At 46.0% G+C, this 20,193-nt stretch overlaps 1 protein-coding gene across 1 annotated transcript in view; it reads right to left on the minus strand.

Moving 5' to 3' along the window:
- The window catches only part of LOC138662914 (zinc finger protein 182-like), a 41,880-nt gene extending 32,434 nt beyond the window's left edge, over nt 1–9,446 (minus strand). Inside the window, exon 1 of the mRNA XM_069748915.1 lies at nt 9,396–9,446. Within this exon, the coding sequence (XP_069605016.1) occupies nt 9,396–9,422 (27 nt within the window). The 5' untranslated portion in view covers nt 9,423–9,446. The remainder of the gene's footprint in view (nt 1–9,395) is intronic.
- Between the last annotated feature and the right edge of the window lie 10,747 nt (nt 9,447–20,193).

Consider the following 20,193-nt stretch of genomic DNA (forward strand, 5'->3'; position numbering starts at 1 on the left):
CCCCACAAGTGACCCCATTTTGGAAACTAGACGCCCCAAGGAACTTATCTAGATGCCTAGTGAGCACTTTGAATCCCCAGGTGCTTCACAAATTGATCCGTAAAAATGAAAAAGTACTTTTTTTTCACAAAAAAATTCTTTTAGCCTCAATTTTTTCATTTTCACATGGGCAACAGGATAAAATGGATCCTAAAATTTGTTGGGCAATTTCTCCTGAGTACACCGATATCTCACATATGGGGGTAAACCACTGTTTGGGCACATGGTAAGGCTCGGAAGGGAAGGCGCGCCATTTGACTTTTTGAATGAAAAATTATCTCCATCGTTAGCGGACACCATGTCGCGTTTGGAGAGACCCTGTGTACCTAAACATTGTTACTCCCCCACAAGTGACCCCATTTTGGAAACTACACCCCCCAAGGAACTTATCTAGATGCATATTGAGCACTTTAAACCCCCAGGTGCTTCACAGAAGTTTATAACGCAGAGCCATGAAAATAAAAAATAATTTTTCTTTCCTCAAAAATGATTTTTTAGCCTGGAATTTCCTATTTTGCCAAGGGTAATAGGAGAAATTGGACCCCAAATGTTGTTGTCCAGTTTGTCCTGAGTACGCTGATACCCCATATGTGGGGGTAAACCACTGTTTGGGCGCACGGCAGGGCTCGGAAGGGAAGGCACGCCATTTGGCTTTTTAAATGGAAAATTAGCTCCAATCATTAGTGGACACCATGTCACGTTTGGAGAGCCCCTGTGTGCATAAACATTGGAGATCCCCCACAAATGACCCCATTTTGGAAACTAGACCCCAAAGGAACTAATCTAGATGTGTGGTGAGGACTTTGAACCCCCAAGTGCTTCACAGAAGTTTATAACGCAGAGCCATGAAAATTTTAAAAAATTATTTTCTCAAAAATGATCTTTTAGCCTGCAATTTTTTATTTTCCCAAGGGTAACAGGAGAAATTTGACCCCAAAAGTTGTTGTCCAGTTTCTCCTGAGTACACTGATACCCCATATGTGGGGGTAAACCACTGTTTGGGCACATGTCGGGGCTCGGAAGTGAAGTAGTGACGTTTTGAAATGCAGACTTTGATGGAATGCTCTGTGGGCGTCACGCTGCGTTTGCAGAGCCCCTGGTGTGCCTAAACAGTAGAAACCCCCCCACAAGTGACCCCATTTTAGAAACTAGACCCCCCCAAGGAACTTATCTAGACATGTGGTGAGCACTTTGAACCCCCAAGTGCTTCACAGACGTTTACAACGCAGAGCCGTGAAAATAAAAAATCATTTTTCTTTCCTCAAAAATGATGTTTTAGCAAGCATTTTTTTATTTTCACAAGGGTAACAGGAGAAATTGGACCCCAGTAATTGTTGCGCAGTTTGTCCTGAGTATGCTGGTACCCCATATGTGGGGGTAAACCACTGTTTGGGTGCACATCGGGGCTCGGAAGTGAGGGAGCACCATTTGACTTTTTGAATACAAGATTGGCTGGAATCAATGGTGGCGCCATGTTGCGTTTAGAGACCCCTGGTGTGCCTAAACAGTGGAAACCCCTCAATTCTACCTCCAACACTAACCCCCCCACACCCCTAACCCTAGTCCCAACAGTAGCCATAACCCTAATCACAACCCTAATTCCAACCCTAACCCTAAAGCTATGTGCCCACGTTGCGGATTCGTGTGAGATTTTTCAGCACCATTTTTGAAAAATCCGCGGGTAAAAGGCATTGCGTTTTACCTGCAGATTTACCGCGGATTTCCAGTGTCTTTTGTGCGGATTTCACCTGCGGATTCCTATTGAGGAACAGGTGTAAAACGCTGCGAAATCCACACAAAGAATTGACATGCTGCGGAAAATACAACGCAGCGTTTCCGCGCTGTATTTTCCGCACCATGGGCACAGCGGATTTGGTTTTCCATAGGTTTACATGGTACTGTAAACCTGATGGAACACTGCTGCGAATCCGCAGCGGCCAATCCGCTGCAGGATCCGCAGCCAAATCCGCACCGTGTGCACATAGCCTAATTCTAAAGGTATGTGCACACGCTGCGGAAAATGCTGCGGATCCGCAGCAGTTTCCCATGAGTTTACAGTTCAATGTAAACCTATGGGAAACAAAAATCCCTGTACACATGCTGCAGAAAAACTGCACAGAAACGCAGCAGTTTACATTCCACAGCATGTCGCTTCTTTCTGCGGATTCCGCAGCGGTTTTACAACTGCTCCAATAGAAAATCGCAGTTGTAAAACTGCAGTTAAATGCGCAGAAAAACCACGGTAAATCCGCCATAAATCCGCAGCGGTTTAGCACTGCGGATTTATGAAATCCGCAGTGGAAAAAATCCGCAGAGGACCAGAATACGTGTGCACATACCGAAACCCTAACCCTAGCCCTATTCTAACCTTAGGGGAAAAAAAAAATCCTTTATTTTTTTTATTGTCCCTACCTATGGGGGTGACAAAGGGGGGGGGGGGGTCATTTACTATTTTTTTTATTTTGATCACTGTGATAGGTTATATCTCAGTGATCAAAATGCACTTTGGAACGAATCTGCTGGCCGGCAGATTCGGCGGGCGCACTGCGTATGCGCCCGCCATTTTGGAAGATGGCGGCGCCCATGGAGAAGACGGACGGACCCCGGGAGGATCGGTAAGTATGATGGGGTAAGGGGGGAGCACGGGGGGGGGGGATCGGAGCACGGGGAGGGGTGGATCGGAGTGCGGGGGGGTGGATCGGAGCACGGGGAGGTGGATCGGAGCATGGGGGAGTGGATCAGAGTGCAGGGGGGTTGGATTGGAGCACGGGGGAGCGGACAAGAGCACGGGGGGAGCAGAGCACAGGACGGAGCGGTGCATAGGACTGATCGGAGGACTGGGGGGGGCGATCGGTGGGGTGGGGGCACATTAGTGTTTCCAGCCATGGCCGATGATATTGCAGTATCGGCCATGGCTGGATTGTAATATTTCACCAGTTTTAATAGGTCAAATATTACAAATCGCTCTGATTGGCTGTTGAAAGTGAAACTGCCAATCAGAGCGATCGTAGCCACGGGGGGGTGAACTACCACTCCCCCTGTCCCTGCAGATCGGGTGAAATGGGAGTTACCCTTTCACCCGATCTGCAGGGACGCGATCTTTCCATGAAGCCACATAGGCGTCATGGGTCGGATTGGCACCGACTTTCATGACGCCTACGTGGCGTCAAAGGTCGGGAAGGGGTTAAGTAGCATCATACATGTCAACAAATTGGTATTGTCAGTGCCAGGCATTGAAGCATTTCACCGCATAGACTAAACAGCGGTGGAGCAGTGACAGATAATTTTGCAAGTGGTAGAGCACAGTTTGAGCTGGGGGGTGGGGGGCACTCTCTCCTGCCCGGCGGTACTGGCCCAGGGCCCCTCATGTTACAACGGTGTGTCTGACGTTGGGTGCGCGCCACCACCGCCAGAGACACTTCATTGTACTATGAGGGACCCAGTGCCAGTGCAGTCGACCAAAAGTGGGAACACCCACCTCTTCAGCCAAACGGCACTCTCACGGGTGCTTGCGCCAAGTGGCGAGACCACGGCCCCGTGGGGGGGAGTCAGCCCATTTAGGGAGGTGTAAACATGTTGTATGCTGGACATACAGCAGCTGCAAATTAAGAGATTGGAACAATCAGTAAGACCAGTCCAAAAGAAAGACCTTTTTACAGGAAAGCTAGGTGTCAGCCGGGAAAGGTGGGGCAAAATAATTCGAAATCCAGTTGTGGTTCATTTTAACGAAGGTTAGATCATCAACATTTTGGGTAGCCAGACGAGTCCTTTTTTCGGTCAGTATTGAACCTGCAGCACTGAATACTCTTTCTGATAGCACACTAGCTGCTGGGCAAGCGAGCTCCTGCAATGCATATTCGGACAATTCAGGCAAGCTGTCTATTTTGGATGCCCAGTAATCAAATGGGAATGACGGGTGAGGGAGAACATCGATAGGGGAGGAAAAATAGTTAGTAACCATACTGGACAAATGTTGTCTCCCGTCACTTTGAATTGATGCTGCAGTACCTGTCCTGTCTGCGGTCATTGCGAAATCACTCCACAACCTGGTCAGAAAACCCCTCCGTCCAACGCCACTTCTGATTTGTGCACCTCTAACTCCTCTGCCCTGTTGCCCCCTGCAGCTCGTGTGAGAACCATCACCGCCGCTGTGTGCTGGGAATGCCTGAATCAAACGGTCAACAAGAGTTGCTTGTTTGGTTGCCAATATTTGTTCAAGGTTCTCATGTGGCATGATATTTTGCAGTTTCCCCTTATAGCATGGATCCAGGAGGCAGGCCAACCAGTAATTGTCATCGGTCATCATTTTTATAATGCGGGGGTCCCTTTTGAGGATACGTAAGGCATAATTCGCCATGTGGGCCAATGTTCCAGTTGTCAATTCACTGCTTGTGCTGGGTTGAGGAGCACTTTCGGGCAAATCAACGTCACTTGTCTCCCTCAAAAACCCTGAACCTGGCCTTGCAACGCTACCAGTTTTTATTGCCCCCTGAGAAGCTTCCTCATCCAAAAAATACTCATCCCCATCATCCTCCTCCTATTCGCCTGCCACCTCGTCCAGTAGACTTTCCTGACCAGACAATGGCTGACTGTCATCAAGGCTTCGCTCGTCCTCGGCTGCAGATGCCTGCCCCTTTATGTGCGTCAAACTTTGCATCAGCAGACGCATTAGGGGGATGCTCATGCTTATTATGGCGTTGTCTGCACTAACCAGCCGTGTACATTTCTCAAAACACTGAAGGACTTGACACAGGTCTTGTAGCTTCGACCACTGCACACCTGACAACTTCATGTCTGCCATCCAACTGCCTGCCCGTGTATGTGTATCCTCCCACAAATACATAACAGCACGCCTCTGTTCGCACAGTCTCTGAAGCATGTGCAGTGTGGAGTTCGACCTTGTTGCAACGTCGATGATTAGGCGATGCTGGGGAAGGTTCAAAGATCGCTGATGGTTCTGCATACGGCTGGAGTGTACGGGCGAATGGCGGATGTGTGAGCAAAGTCTGCGCACCTTCAGGAGCAGGTCGGGTAACCCCGGATAACTTTTCAGGAAGCACTGCACCACCAGGTTTAAGGTGTGAGCCAGGCAAGGAATGTGTTTCAGTTGAGAAAGGGCTATGGCAGCCAAAAAATTCCTTCCGTTATCACTCACTACCTTGCCTGCCTCAAGGTGTACACTGCCCAGCCATGACTGAGTTTCTTGCTGCAAGAACTCGGACAGAACTTCCGCGGTGTGTCTGTTGTCACCCAAACACTTCATTGCCAATATAGCCTGCTGACGCTTGCCACTAGCTGTTCCATAATGGGACACCTCGTGTGCAACAGTGGCAGCTGCAGATGGAGTGGTCGTGCGACTGCGGTCTGTGGACGAGCTCTCGCTTCTGCTGGAGGACGAGGAGGAGGAGGGGGGCGATCGCCTACAGCCAACTGTTTCCTAGATCGTGGGCTAGGCAGAACTGTCACAATATTGCGTCCCCTGTGGACCCTGCATCCACCACATTAACCCAGTGTGCCGTGATGGACACGTAACGCCCCTGGCCATGCCTACTGGTCCATGCATCTGTTGTCAGGTGCACATTTCTACTCACAGATTGCCTGAGTGCATGGACAATGCGGTCTTTTACATGCTGGTGGAGGGCTGGGATGGCTTTTCTCGAAAAGAAGTGTCGACTGGGTAGCTCGTAGCGTGGTACAGCGTAGTCCATCAGGGCTTTGAAAGCTTAGCTTTCAACTAACCGGTAGGGCATCATCTCTAACGAGATTAGTCTAGCAATGTGGGCGTTCAAACCCTGTGTACGCGGATGAGAGGATGAGTACTTCCTTTTCCTAACGAGAGTCTCTTGTAGGGTGAGCTGGACTGGATAGCTGCATATGGTGGAACTAGCAGGGGTGCCGGTGGACATGGCAGACAGAGAGGGTTGGTGATGGTATTCTTGCTGTTGCCCTACATACAGTGTTTCCTACCAAGAACCTGGTGATTCGCTGACTGCTTTGGCCTTGCGACGAAACCTCCACATTTGCTGCAGGTGCTGTGGTAAACAGTGGGCTTACAGTGAGGGAAGGGATGCAGCGTTGCTGACTAGCTTCTTTGTGAGAGGGTGCAACAACGTTAAGGGACGTTTGGTAGTTAGTCCAGGCTTGCAAGTGCATGGTGTTTAAATGTCTACGCATGCAACTTGTATTTAGATTCTTAACATTCTGACCTCTGCTGAAGGTCCTTGAGCATTTCTTACAGATGACTTTGCAATGATCATTTGGAACTTGTTTACAAAAGTGCTAGACTGCACTCTTCTTACTATCGGATACCTTTTCAGGCATTGCACACTGAGCTACTTTTACCGGATGGCCACGCTGTCCAACAACAGTTTTAGGTTTTGACACACATTTTTGGCCAGATACGGGCCTGCCAGATGGAAGCTGTTGCGATGTTGATGCCTGCTGCGGCTCCTCCTCCTCCGCTTCAGAGCTACTGCCGCCTGCACCCTGTTTCCCCAATGGCTGCCAATCAGGGTCAACAACTGGGTCATCTATGACCTCCTCTTATATGTCCTGTGCACCTTCCTCTGTGTCACCGTGTAAGCCGGTGCTATAGCGTTCGTGACGGGGCTCCATAGTCTCATCAGGGTCAGATTCTGGATCAGTACACTGCGAGGGCAATGTTGTGATCTGAGTCAAACGAACAGCATAATAATCTGGCTGTGGCTGTGCATCTGTGCACTCCATGTCCGATTCATCTTGTAATGGGCATGGCCTGTTAACAATTTCCCTTTCTAACCCAGGCACGGTATGTGTAAAGAGCTCCATGGAGTAACCCGTTGTGTCGCCTGACGCATCCTTCTCTGTTGTTCTGGGTGAAGAACACAAGGAAGCGACTTATCCCTGACCGGGAACATCCACTGACGATGCGCTGCTTTTACATTTTGCACTTTCCGAAGAGGAGGCAAAAGAGCTAGAAGCAGAGTCAGCAAGGAAAGCCAAAACTTGCTCCTGCTGCTCCGGCTTTAAAAGTGGTTTTCCTACTCCTACTGAGTCATCTTCATCACCGCACTTCTCATGATGTTGCCTCATTCGCGCCACCAGGCCTTGCATCTCTTTGTTGCATCGTTTGCATTTTGCACGCATGCCTGCCTTACCGATAGGTGAAGGAGCTTCATTAAAATATTCCCAAACTGGGTCTCTTTTACGGCCTGCTGCCATTATAAGGAAAGAATGTAATAAACCTCAGATCGTACACACAAACAGATCCAGACTTGTCTGTTTGTGGCTATGCTGCAGTATTGTGCTCAAAGTTTCACTTTCATTTTTTTGTCTGCTTGCCCTTCCTCCTCCTCACACTTAGATTCACATTCTTCTTGTGTTGTGCAGATCTATTCCACTCCAAACAATCAGAAACATATTGTCTAACTTCTTGGACTTGGCACTGAAGGGGTTGATTCTGTATTCATAGGTTTGTAGAACAATAGGATTAAGGTCTTTTTCTCAACTCTGTTCATGTTGTAACATTTTTGCCGTGAAGAAGAGGCTGGGACCTCTGCGGAGTCAAATTCAGTTTTGAGAACTGCGTAAGTAAAGCGAGCGTCTGTGATAATATAGGAGAGAAACTGCCCACTAATCCTACAGAAACCTCTGGAAGAGCATGGCATTGTGAATGTTACACATATACAGCCTTTATTCTACTGAGTTAAACAACTCAGCTTTATCTTATGATGGAAGAACCTTTGGATGGTAAAATATTTTCCTCAAAAAGCAGTTTATTGAAAAAAATCCGATTTAAATAAAAAAAATCCGATTTAAATTAAAAAAAATCCGATTTTTTTTATTTTTTTTTTTTAAAAAACATTGATTTTTATCCACCCTGGTTTGCGGGAAGCCACAAGTTACATTATACTGTGTGTGGGGGTATGGCGGTAGTGTGAAAATACCTTTTTTATGAGAGATGCCAGTACAGTAGGAACATGATACTGTGTGATCGGGATCATATATATTGCATAAGGTGTCTAAAAAGTGAAGGGGTGCCCATCAAAGGAAAGCATACCTCCCAACCGTCCCGGATCTAGCGGGACTGTCCTGATTTTGACAGTCAGCCCCGCAATCCCGGGCGGGACATTAATTGTCCCGCACTGGTTGGGAGGTGTGTAATATTACCCGGTCAGTTGAGAGCTCCCTGAGTCCCTGCACCCGCAGAACAGCACACCACATAATCATAATGGCTGCTCTGTGTGCACAGGACCTGTGATGAGGTCACAGGAGGGAGGAGTCAGGGGTCACATGATCGATCGGGAGGACCTCTGTGTACAGGACTCTGCTGGTTGCCATGGCGCCGGACGAGGGTAAGTATGTGTGAGGTCAGGAGGTGTTTACAGTGTGGATGTAGCAGAGCCATGTGTGTATGAGGTGTATGGATAGGAGCAGCGTGTGAAAGGTGTATGGAGCGGAGCCGTATGCATGAGGTGTATGGAGCACAGCCGCGTGTGTACGAGGTGTATGGAGCGGAGTCATGTGTGTAAGAGGTGTGCGGATCAGAGCAGAGTGTGAAAGGTGTATGGAGCAGAGTTGTGTGTGTACGAGGTGTACGGAGCGGACCCACCTGTGTACGAGGTGTACAGAGCAGAGCCATGCGTGTACAAGGTATACGGAGCAGAGCAGTGTGTGCAATGTGTATAGAGCTGAGCCATGTGTGTACGAGGTGTATGGAGCAGAGCCGTGTGTGTATGAGATGTATGGAGAGGAGCCGTGTGTGTATGAGGTGTATGGAGCGGAGCCGTGTGTGTGCAAGGTATACGGAGCGCAGTAGCGTGTGCAATGTGTATGGAGCGGAGCGGTGTTTGTACGAGGATTACGGAGCGGAGCAGCGTGTGCAATGTGTATGGAGCAGAGCCGAGTGTACGAGGTGTACGGAGTGGAGCCGTGTGTGTATGAGGTGTATGGAGCGGAGCCATGTGTGTATGGAGCGGAGCCGTGTGTGTACAAGGTGTATGGAGCGGAGCCGTGTGTGTACAAGGTGTATGGAGCGGAGCTGTGTGTGTAGGAGTAGCTATGTGTGGCCATTATACAGTATGGAGCATCATGTGCGGGGAAGAATCTGAGGTACCAGCTGATGGTAAAGTGCCCGAGGCAGCTGGGTGTGGGGCAGAACCTGCTTACAGGGCATAATGGGGGCATTACACTGTGTGGGGCCAAGAAAGGGGCCCTGTACTAGGAGAACAATCCGCTCCCTCACTTCCTGTCCTCCATAGTTGGCTCGTATGTATCTATTACAGGACACAGAATAACAACGTTATGATTCTTATAAAGAGTCTCCGTGCAGAAGGGGTTAATGTCCCCGCGCTCAGTAATGGGGAATCTCCACATACCTCCACCTGCAGAGCCGCACTCCACATATATGGCTGCTCTGTGCGCACAGGACCTGTGATGAGGTCACAGGGGGAGGAGTCAGGGGTCACGTGATCAGGGGCCTCAGGGATGAGATGGTTGTTGCTGTAGCCCTGGTCCTCTGTGCACTGGGATTCCGCTTTCTCACACAGTCGGATATTTCCCGGTTGCAGACGGACCGGGGCCTTTAGTGACTTGGATTCCGCCCGCTCTATATAAGAATGCTGAATCCCAGTAGATAGAAGGATCCTTATTGTATATAGATATATATGAATCCTGTCATGTGATTTTTTGCAGTAATATTGAGCCGCAGACTAGATCTGACATCTGATCACACATTTATTTATATGTGACAATTATACACAAGAATTTTCCCCTTAATCCCAGTGTGTACAATATTCTGCGCCAATCTCATCCGCGTCCCGTTTTATTTTCTGGTGATCATATTTGTAGATCACACAACCACAGATTTTTTCCATGCATGCACCTAGGAGTGTTTTCACCCTCGGGCGATTTTCCCTTTTTAAAAAAAAAAAAAGTCATTATGGTGTTTCGAGTTTTTTTCTCGTTATGCCGTTTACTGATCAGATTATTTTACATTTTGATTGGTCAGACCTTTCTGAACACGTCAATTCCAAATTTGTGTATTTTTTTTAATTGAGCAAAAGCAATATTTTTTTTCTTACATTTCTATGATATATGACGTAACTACATCATGCGTTGTGAAGGGGTCAATTCTATAACTATTGGCCAAATGGACCAGGTCCTTCTGCCGACTTGGATTTAGCCTGCTCTCTGTGAGAAAGCTAAATCCCGGTCGGCTAAAGGACCAGGTCCCTGTGAGGCCGGCGTCACACTCAGCGTATGAAAATACGGTCCGTTTTTTACGGCCGTAATACGCTGAAAAGTCCCCAAAATAGTGGTCCGTAGCTTCTCCGTAGGCAGGGTGTGTCAGTGTTTTTTGCGCATGGCATCCTCCGTATGTAATCCGTATGGCATCCATAATGCGTGTTTTTATCGCAGGCTTGCAAAACCGACATACGGCTATACAAGGGATCCATGTGTAAAAAAAACCAAACACATATATACTGTATATATATATATATATATATATATATATATATGTCAGTAGACACATATATGTATATATATTATTACTTCATCCAGCGCGATATAGCAGAAAGCCGGTAATTCAATTGCCGGCTTTTGCTTTCTCCTTCCTAAAACCGACATGATATGAGACATGGTTACATACAGTAAACCATCTCATATCACCATTTTTTTTGCATATTCCACACTACTAATATTAGTAGTGTGTATGTGCAAAATTTGGCCCTTCTAGCTATTAAATTAAAGGGTTAAATGGCGGAAAAAATTAGCGTGGGCTCCCGCGCAATTTTCTCCGCCAGAGTAGATATTAATAGCCTGGAGAGGGTCCATGGTTATTGGCCCCCCCCCCTGGCTAAAAACACCTGCCCCCAGAAAAGGCACATCTGGAAGATGCACCTATTCTGGCACTTGGCCACTCTTTTCCCATTCCCGTGTAGCAGTGGGATATGGGGTAATGAAGGGTTAATGCCACCTTGCTATTGTAAGGTGACATAAAGCCAGATTAATAATGGAGAGGCGTCAATTATGACACCTATCCATTATTAACCCCTTCATGACCCAGCCTATTTTGACCTTAAAGACCTTGCCGTTTTTTGCAATTCTGACCAGTGTCCCTTTATGAGGTAATAACTCAGGAACGCTTCAACGGATCCTAGCGGTTCTGAGACTGTTTTTTCGTGACATATTGGGCTTCATGTTAGTAGTAAATTTAGGTCAATAAATTCTGCGTTTATTTGTGATAAAAACGAAAATTTTGAAAATTTCGCAATTTTCACATTTTGAATTTTTATTCTGTTAAACCAGAGAGATATGTGACACAAAATAATTAATAAATGACATTACCCACACGTCTACTTTACATCAGCACAATTTTGGAAACAAAATTTTTTTTTGCTAGGAAGTTATAAGGGTTAAAATTTGACCAGCGATTTCTCATTTTTACAACGAAATTTACAAAACCATTTTTTTAGGGACCACCTCACATTTGAAGTCAGTTTGAGGGGTCTATATGGCTGAAAATACCCAAAAGTGACACCATTCTAAAAAATGCACCCCTCAAGGTACTCAAAACCACATTCAAGAAGTTTATTAACGCTTCAGGTGCTTCACAGCAGCAGAAGCAACATGGAAGGAAAAAATGAACATTTAACTTTTTAGTCACAAAAATTATCTTTAGCAACAATTTTTTTTATTTTCCCAATGGTAAAAGGAGAAACTGAACCACGAAATTTGTTGTCCAATTTGTCCTGAGTACGCTGATACCTCATATGTGGGGGTAAACCACTGTTTGGGCGCACGGCAGGGCTTGGAAGGGAAGGAGCGCCATTTGACTTTTTGAATGAAAAATTGGCTCCACTCTTTAGCGGACACCATGTCATGTTTGGAGAGCCCCCGCGTGCCTAAAAATTAGAGCTCCCCCACAAGTGACCCCATTTTGGAAACTAGACGCCCCAAGGAACTTATCTAGATGCATAGTGAGCACTTTGAACCCCCAGGTGCTTCACAAATTGATCCGTAAATATGAAAAAGTACTTTTTTTTTCACAAAACGATTATTTTAGCCTCAATTTTTTCATTTTCACATGGGCAACAGGATAAAATGGATCATAAAATTTGTTGGGCAATTTCTCCTGAGTACACCAATACCTCACATGTGGGGTAAACCACTGTTTGGGCACATGGTAAAGCTCGGAAGGGAAGGTGCGCCATTTGACTTTTTGAATGAAAAATTATCTCCATCGTTAGCGGACACCATGTCGCATTTGGAGAGCCCCTGTGTGCCTAAACTTTGGTGCTCCCCCACAAGTGACCCCATTTTGGAAACTAGACCCCCCAAGGAACTTATCTAGATGCCTAGAGAGCACTTTAAACCCTCAGGTGCTTCACAAATTGATCTGTAAAAATGAAAAAGTACTTTTTTTTCACAAAAAAATTCTTTTCGCCTCAATTTTTTCATTTTCACATGGGCAATAGGACAAAATGGATCATAAAATTTGTTGGGCAATTTCTCCCGAGTACGCCGATACCTCATATGTGGGGGTAAACCACTGTTTGGGCACACGGCAGGGCTCGGAAGAGAAGGCGCGCCATTTGACTTTTTGAATGGAAAATTAGCTCCAATTGTTAGCGGACACCATGTCGCGTTTGGAGAGCCCCTGTGTGCCTAAACATTGGAGCTCCCCCACAAGTGACCCCATTTTGGAAACTAGACCCCCCAAAGAACTTATCTAGATGCATATTGGGCACTTTAAACCCCCAGGTGCTTCACAGAAGTTTATAACGCAGAGCCATGAAAGTAAAAAATAATTTTTCTTTCCTCAAAAATGATTTTTTAGCCTGGAATTTCCTATTTTGCCAAGGGTAATAGGAGAAATTGGACCCCAAATGTTATTGTCCAGTTTGTCCTGAGTACGCTGATACCCCATATGTGGGGGTAAACCACTGTTTGGGTGCACGGCAGGGCTCGGAAGGGAAGGCACGCCATTTGGCTTTTTAAATGGAAAATTAGCTCCAATCATTAGCGGACACCATGTCACGTTTGGAGAGCCCCTGTGTGCCTAAACATTGAAGATCCCCCACAAATAACCCGATTTTGGAAACTAGACCCCCAAAGGAACTAATCTAGATGTTTGGTGAGAACTTTGAACCCCCAAGTGCTTCACAGAAGTTTATAACGCAGAGCCATGAAAATAAAAAAAAAAATTATTTTCTCAAAAATGATCTTTTAGCCTGCAATTTTTTATTTTCCCAAGAGCAACAGGAGAAATTTGACCCCAAAAGTTGTTGTCCAGTTTCTCCTGAGTACGCTGATACCCCATATGTGGGGGTAAACCACTGTTTGGGCACATGCCGGGGCTCGGAAGTGAAGTAGTGACGTTTTGAAATGCAGACTTTGATGGAATGCTCTGTGGGCGTCACGTTGCGTTTGCAGAGCCCCTGATGTGGCTAAACAGTAGAAACCCCCCACAAGTGACCCCATTTTGGAAACTAGACCCCGAAAGGAACTTATCTAGATGTGTGGTGAGCACTTTGAACACCCAAGTGCTTCACAGAAGTTTATAATGCAGAGCCGTGAAAATAATAAAAACGTTTTCTTTCCTCAAAAATAATTATTTAGCCCAGAATTTTTTAAATTTCCCAAGGGTAACAGGAGAAATTTGACCCCAATATTTGTTGTCCAGTTACTCCTGAGTACGGTGATACCCCATATGTGGGGGTAAACTACTGTTTGGGCACATGCCGGGGCTCGGAATTGAAGTAGTGACGTTTTGAAATGCAGACTTTGATGGAATGCTCTGCGGCGTCACGTTGCGTTTGCAGAGACCCTGATGTGGCTAAACAGTAGAAACCCCCCACAAGTGACCCCATTTTGGAAACTAGACCCCGAAAGAAACTTATCTAGATGTGTGGTGAGCACTTTGAACCCCCAAGTGCTTCATAGAAGTTTATAATGCAGAGCCGTGAAAATAATAAATACGTTTTCTTTCCTCAAAAATAATTATTTAGCCCAGAATTTTTTATTTTCCCAAGGGTTACAGGAGAAATTGGACCCCAAAAGTTGTTGTCCAGTTTCTCCTGAGTATGCTGATACCCCATGTATGGGGGTAAACCACTGTTTGGGCACACGTCGGGGCTCTGAATTGAGGGAGCACCATTTGACTTTTTGAATACAAGATTGGCTGGAATCAATGGTGGCGCCATGTTGCGTTTGGAGACCCCTGATGTGCCTAAACAGTGGAAACCCCTCAATTCTACCTCCAACACTAACCCCCCCACACCCATAACCCTAATCCCAACTGTTGCCATAACCCTAATCACAACCCTAACCGCAACACACCCCTAACCCTTATCCCAACTGTAGCCATAACCCTAATCACAACCCTAACCACAACCCTAATCCCAACTGTAGCCATAACCCTAATTCCAACCCTAACCCTAAGGCTATGTGCCCACGTTGCGGATTCGTGTGAGATTTTTCAGCATCATTTTTGAAAAATCTGCAGGAAAAAGGCACTGCGTTTTACCTGCGGATTTTCCGCGGATTTCCAGTGTTTTTTGTGTGGATTTCACCTGCGGATTCCTATTGAGGAACAGGTGTAAAACGCTGCGGAATCCGCACAAAGAATTGACATGCTGCGGAAAATACAACGCAGTGTTTCCGCGCGGTATTTTCCGCACCATGGGCACAGCGGATTTGGTTTTCCATAGGTTTACATGGAACTGTAAACCTGATGGAACACTGCTGCAAATCCGCAGTGGCCAATCCGCTGCGGATCCGCAGCCAAATCCGCACCGTGTGCACATAGCCTAATTCTAAAGGTATGTGCACACGCTGCGGAAAACGCTGCGGATCCACAGCAGTTTCCCATAAGTTTACAGTTCAATGTAAACCTATGGGAAACAAAAATCGCTGTACACATGCTGCAGAAAAACTGCACGGAAACGCAGCGGTTTACATTCCGCAGCATGTCGCAGCATGTCACTTCTTTCTGCGGATTCCGCAGCGGTTTTACAACTGCTCCAATAGAAAATCGCAGTTGTAAAACCACAGTGAAATGCGCAGAAAAAACGCGGTAAATCCGCCATAAATCCGCAGCGGTTTAGCACTGTGTATTTATCAAATCCGCAGCGGAAAAATCCGCAGAGGACCAGAATACGTGTGCACATACCGAAACCCTAACCCTAACCCTAGCCCTAACCCTAACCCTAACCCTAGCCCTAGCCCTAACCCTAGCCCTAACCCTATCCCTACCACTAACCCTAACCCTATTCTAACATTAGTGGGAAAAAAAAAATTGTTTATTTTTTTATTGTCCCTAACTATGGGGGTGATAAAGGGGGGGGTCATTTATTATTTTTTTTATTTTGATCACTGAGATATAATCTATCTCAGTGATCAAAATGCACTTTGGAACGAATCTGCCGGCCGGCAGATTCGGCGGACGCATTGCGCATGCGCCCGCCATTTTGGAAGATGGCGGCGCCCAGGGAGAAGATGGACGGACCCCGGCAGGATCGGTAAGTATGATGGGGTGGGGGGGAGCACGGGGGGGGGATCGGAGCATGGGGGGTGGATCGGAGCGCGGGGGGTGGATCGGAGCGTGGGGGGTGGAACGGAGCATGGGGGGTGGAACGGAGCACGGGGGGGTTGAACAAAGCACGGGGGGTGGAACAGAGCACGGGGGGTGGATCGGAGTGCAGGGGGGGTGATTGGAGCACGGGGGGGTGATTGGAGCACGGGGGGAGCGGACAAGGGCACGGGGGGAGCGGAGCACAGGATGGAGGGGAGCCGGAGCAGTGTACCGGACAGATTGGAGGGCTGGGGGGGAGATCGGTGGGGTGGGGTGGGGGCACATTAGTGTTTCCAGCCATGGCCGATGATATTGCAGCATCGGCCATGGCTGGATTGTAATATTTCACCAGTTTTAATAGGTGAAATATTACAAATCGCTCTGATTGGCAGTTTCACTTTCAACAGCCAATCAGAGCGATCGTAGCCATGGGGGGGTTAACCCTTTCACCCGATCTGCAGAGACGCGATCTTTCCATGACGCCACATAGGCGTCATGGGTCGGATTGGCACCGACTTTCATAACGCCTACGTGGCGTCATGGGTCGGGAAGGGGTTAATCCAATACTAGTAAAGGGTTAAAAAAAAACACAAACACATTATTAAAAATTATTTTAATGAAAAAATCACAAAGGCTGTTGTAATAATTTATTCTTCGCTCAATCCACTCACTGAAGACCCTCATAGTTAGTAAGTAAGGCCGAAAAAAGACATTTGTCCATCCAGTTCAGCCTATATTCCATCATAATAAATACCCAGATCTACGTCCTTCTACAGAAACTAATAATTGTATGATACAATATTGTTCTGCTCCAGGAAGACATCCAGGCCTCTCTTGAACCCCTCGACTGAGTTCGCCATCACCACCTCCTCAGGCAAACAATTCCAGATTCTCACTGCCCTAACAGTAAAGAATCCTCTTCTATGTTGGTGGAAAAACCTTCTCTCCTCCAGACGCAAAGAATGCCCCCTTGTGCCCGTCACCTTCCTTGGTATAAACAGATCCTCAGCGAGATATTTGTATTGTCCCCTTATATACTTATACATAGTTATTAGATCGCCCCTCAGTCGTCTTTTTTCTAGACTAAATAATCCTAATTTCGCTAATCTATCTGGGTATTGTAGTTCTCCCATCCCCTTTATTAATTTTGTTGCCCTCCTTTGTACTCTCTCTAGTTCCATTATATCCTTCCTGAGCACCGGTGCCCAAAACTGGACACAGTACTCCATGTGCGGTCTAACTAGGGATTTGTACAGAGGCAGTATAATGCTCTCATCATGTGTATCCAGACCTCTTTTAATGCACCCCATGATCCTGTTTGCCTTGGCAGCTGCTGCCTGGCACTGGCTGCTCCAGGTAAGTTTATCATTAACTAGGATCCCCAAGTCCTTCTCCCTGTCAGATTTACCCAGTGGTTTCCCGTTCAGTGTGTAATGGTGATATTGATTCCCTCTTCCCATGTGTATAACCTTACATTTATCATTGTTAAACCTCATCTGCCACCTTTCAGCCCAAGTTTCCAACTTATCCAGATCCATCTGTAGCAGAATACTATCTTCTCTTGTATTAACTGCTTTACATAGTTTTGTATCATCTGCAAATATCGATATTTTACTGTGTAAACCTTCTACCAGATCATTAATGAATATGTTGAAGAGAACAGGTCCCAATACTGACCCCTGCGGTACCCCACTGGTCACAGCGACCCAGTTAGAGACTATACCATTTATAACCACCCTCTGCTTTCTATCACTAAGCCAGTTACTAACCCATTTACACACATTTTCCCCCAGACCAAGCATTCTCATTTTGTGTACCAACCTCTTGTGCGGCACGGTATCAAACGCTTTGGAAAAATCGAGATATACCACGTCCAATGACTCACCGTGGTCCAGTCTATAGCTTACCTCTTCATAAAAACTGATTAGATTGGTTTGACAGGAGCGATTTCTCATAAACCCATGCTGATATGGAGTTAAACAGTTATTCTCATTGAGATAATCCAGAATAACATCCCTCAGAAACCCTTCAAATATTTTACCAACAATAGAGGTTAGACTTACTGGCCTATAATTTCCAGGTTCACTTTTAGAGCCCTTTTTGAATATTGGCACCACATTTGCTATGCGCCAGTCCTGCGGAACAGACCCTGTCGCTATAGAGTCACTAAAAATAAGAAATAATGGTTTATCTATTACATTACTTAGTTCTCTTAGTAGTCGTGGGTGTATGCCATCCGGACCCGGAGATTTATCTATTTTAATCTTATTTAGCCGGTTTCGCACCTCTTCTTGGGTTAGATTGGTGACCCTTAATATAGGGTTTTCATTGTTTCTTGGGATTTCACCTAGCATTTCATTTTCCACCGTGAATACCGTGGAGAAGAAGGTGTTTAATATGTTAGCTTTTTCCTCGTCATCTACAACCATTCTTTCCTCACTATTTTTTAAGGGGCCTACATTTTCAGTTTTTATTCTTTTACTATTGATATAGTTGAAGAACAGTTTGGGATTAGTTTTACTCTCCTTAGCAATGTGCTTCTCTGTTTCCTTTTTGGCAGCTTTAATTAGTTTTTTAGATAAAGTATTTTTCTCCCTATAGTTTTTTAGAGCTTCAATGGTGCCATCCTGCTTTAGTAGTGCAAATGCTTTCTTTTTACTGTTAATTGCCTGTCTTACTTCTTTGTTTAGCCACATTGGGTTTTTCCTATTTCTAGTCCTTTTATTCCCACAAGGTATAAACCGCTTACACTGCCTATTTAGGATGTTCTTAAACATTTCCCATTTATTATCTGTATTCTCATTTCTGAGGATATTGTCCCAGTCTACCAGATTAAGGGCATCTCTAAGCTGTTCAAACTTTGCCTTCCTAAAGTTCAATGTTTTTGTGACTCCCTGACAAGTCCCCCTAGTGAAAGACAGGTGAAACTGCACAATATTGTGGTCGCTATTTCCTAAATGCCCAACCACCTGCAGATTTGTTATTCTGTCAGGTCTATTAGATAGTATTAGGTCTAAAAGTGCTGCTCCTCTGGTTGGATTCTGCAGCAATTGTGAAAGATAATTTTTCTTGGTTATTAGCAGAAACCTGCTGCCTTTATGGGTTTCACAGGTTTCTGTTTCCCAGTTAATATCCGGGTAGTTAAAGTCCCCCATAACCAGGACCTCATTATGGGTTGCAGCTTCATCTATCTGCTTTAGAAGTAGACTTTCCATGCTTTCTGTTATATTTGGGGGTTTGTAACAGACCCCAATGAGAATTTTGTTACCATTTTTCCCTCCATGAATTTCAACCCATATGGACTCGACATCCTCATTCCCTTCGCTAATATCCTCCCTTAAAGTGGACTTTAGACAAGACTTTACATAGAGACAAACCCCTCCTCCTCTCCGATTTTTACGATCCTTTCTAAACAGACTGTAACCCTGTAAGTTAACTGCCCAGTCATAGCTTTCATCTAACCATGTCTCGGTTATTCCCACTATGTCAAAGTTACCTGTAGATATTTCTGCTTCTAGTTCTTCCATCTTGTTTGTCAGGCTTCTGGCGTTTGCGAGCATGCAGTTTAGAGGATTTTGTTTTGTTCCAATCTCCTCACTGTGGATTGTTTTAGAAATGTTCTTACCTCCCTTCTGAGTATGTTTTCCTGGGTCGTCTTTGTTCGAGTCTAATGTTTTTCTTCCCGTCCCCTCTTCTTCTAGTTTAACGCCCTCCTGATGAGTGTAGCGAGTCTTCTGGCGAATGTGTGTTTCCCAGGTTTGTTGAGGCGTAGTCCGTCTCTGGCGAGGAGTCCATCATACCAGTAATTCACACCGTGGTCCAGGAATCCAAATCCTTGTTGTCTGCACCATCGTCTTAGCCAGTTGTTTGCATCAAGGATCCTGTTCCATCTCCTGGTGCCATGCCCGTCTACTGGAAGGATAGAAGAAAAAACTACCTGTGCATCCAGTTCCTTTACTTTCTTCCCCAACTCTTCAAAGTCCTTGCAGATTGTCGGTAGGTCCTTCCTTGCCGTGTCATTGGTGCCAACATGTATCAGAAGAAATGGGTGGACGTCCTTGGAGCTGAAGAGCTTTGGTATCCTATCGGTCACATCCTTGATCATCGCACCTGGAAGGCAGCATACTTCTCTTGCAGTTATGTCCGGTCTGCAGATGGCTGCTTCGGTGCCTCTCAGTAGTGAGTCTCCCACCACCACCACTCTTCGTTGCTTCTTGGCTGTACTTTTTGCTGTCACTTGTTGCTGTGTGCCCTTTTCTTTTTTGCTTGCTGGTATTGCTTCATTCTTAGGTGTGCCATCTTCATCCTCTACAAAGATTTGATATCGGTTCTTCAGTTGTGTGGTTGGTGATTTCTCCATGGTCTTCTTGCTTCTTTTGGTCACATGCTTCCACTCATCTGCTTTTGGAGGTTCTCTGACACTTTTTGCACCTTCTGTGACCAGTAGAGATACTTCTGTTCTGTCTAGAAAGTCTTCATTCTCTTTGATGAGTTTCAAAGTTGCTATTCTTTCTTCCAGACCCCGCACCTTTTCTTCTAAAAGGGCCACTAGTCTACACTTCTGACAGGTGAAATTTAATTCTTCTTCTGGTCGATCT

The sequence above is a fragment of the Ranitomeya imitator genome, chromosome 2 (assembly GCF_032444005.1).
Source record: "Ranitomeya imitator isolate aRanImi1 chromosome 2, aRanImi1.pri, whole genome shotgun sequence".
Taxonomy (NCBI): Eukaryota; Metazoa; Chordata; class Amphibia; order Anura; family Dendrobatidae; genus Ranitomeya; species Ranitomeya imitator.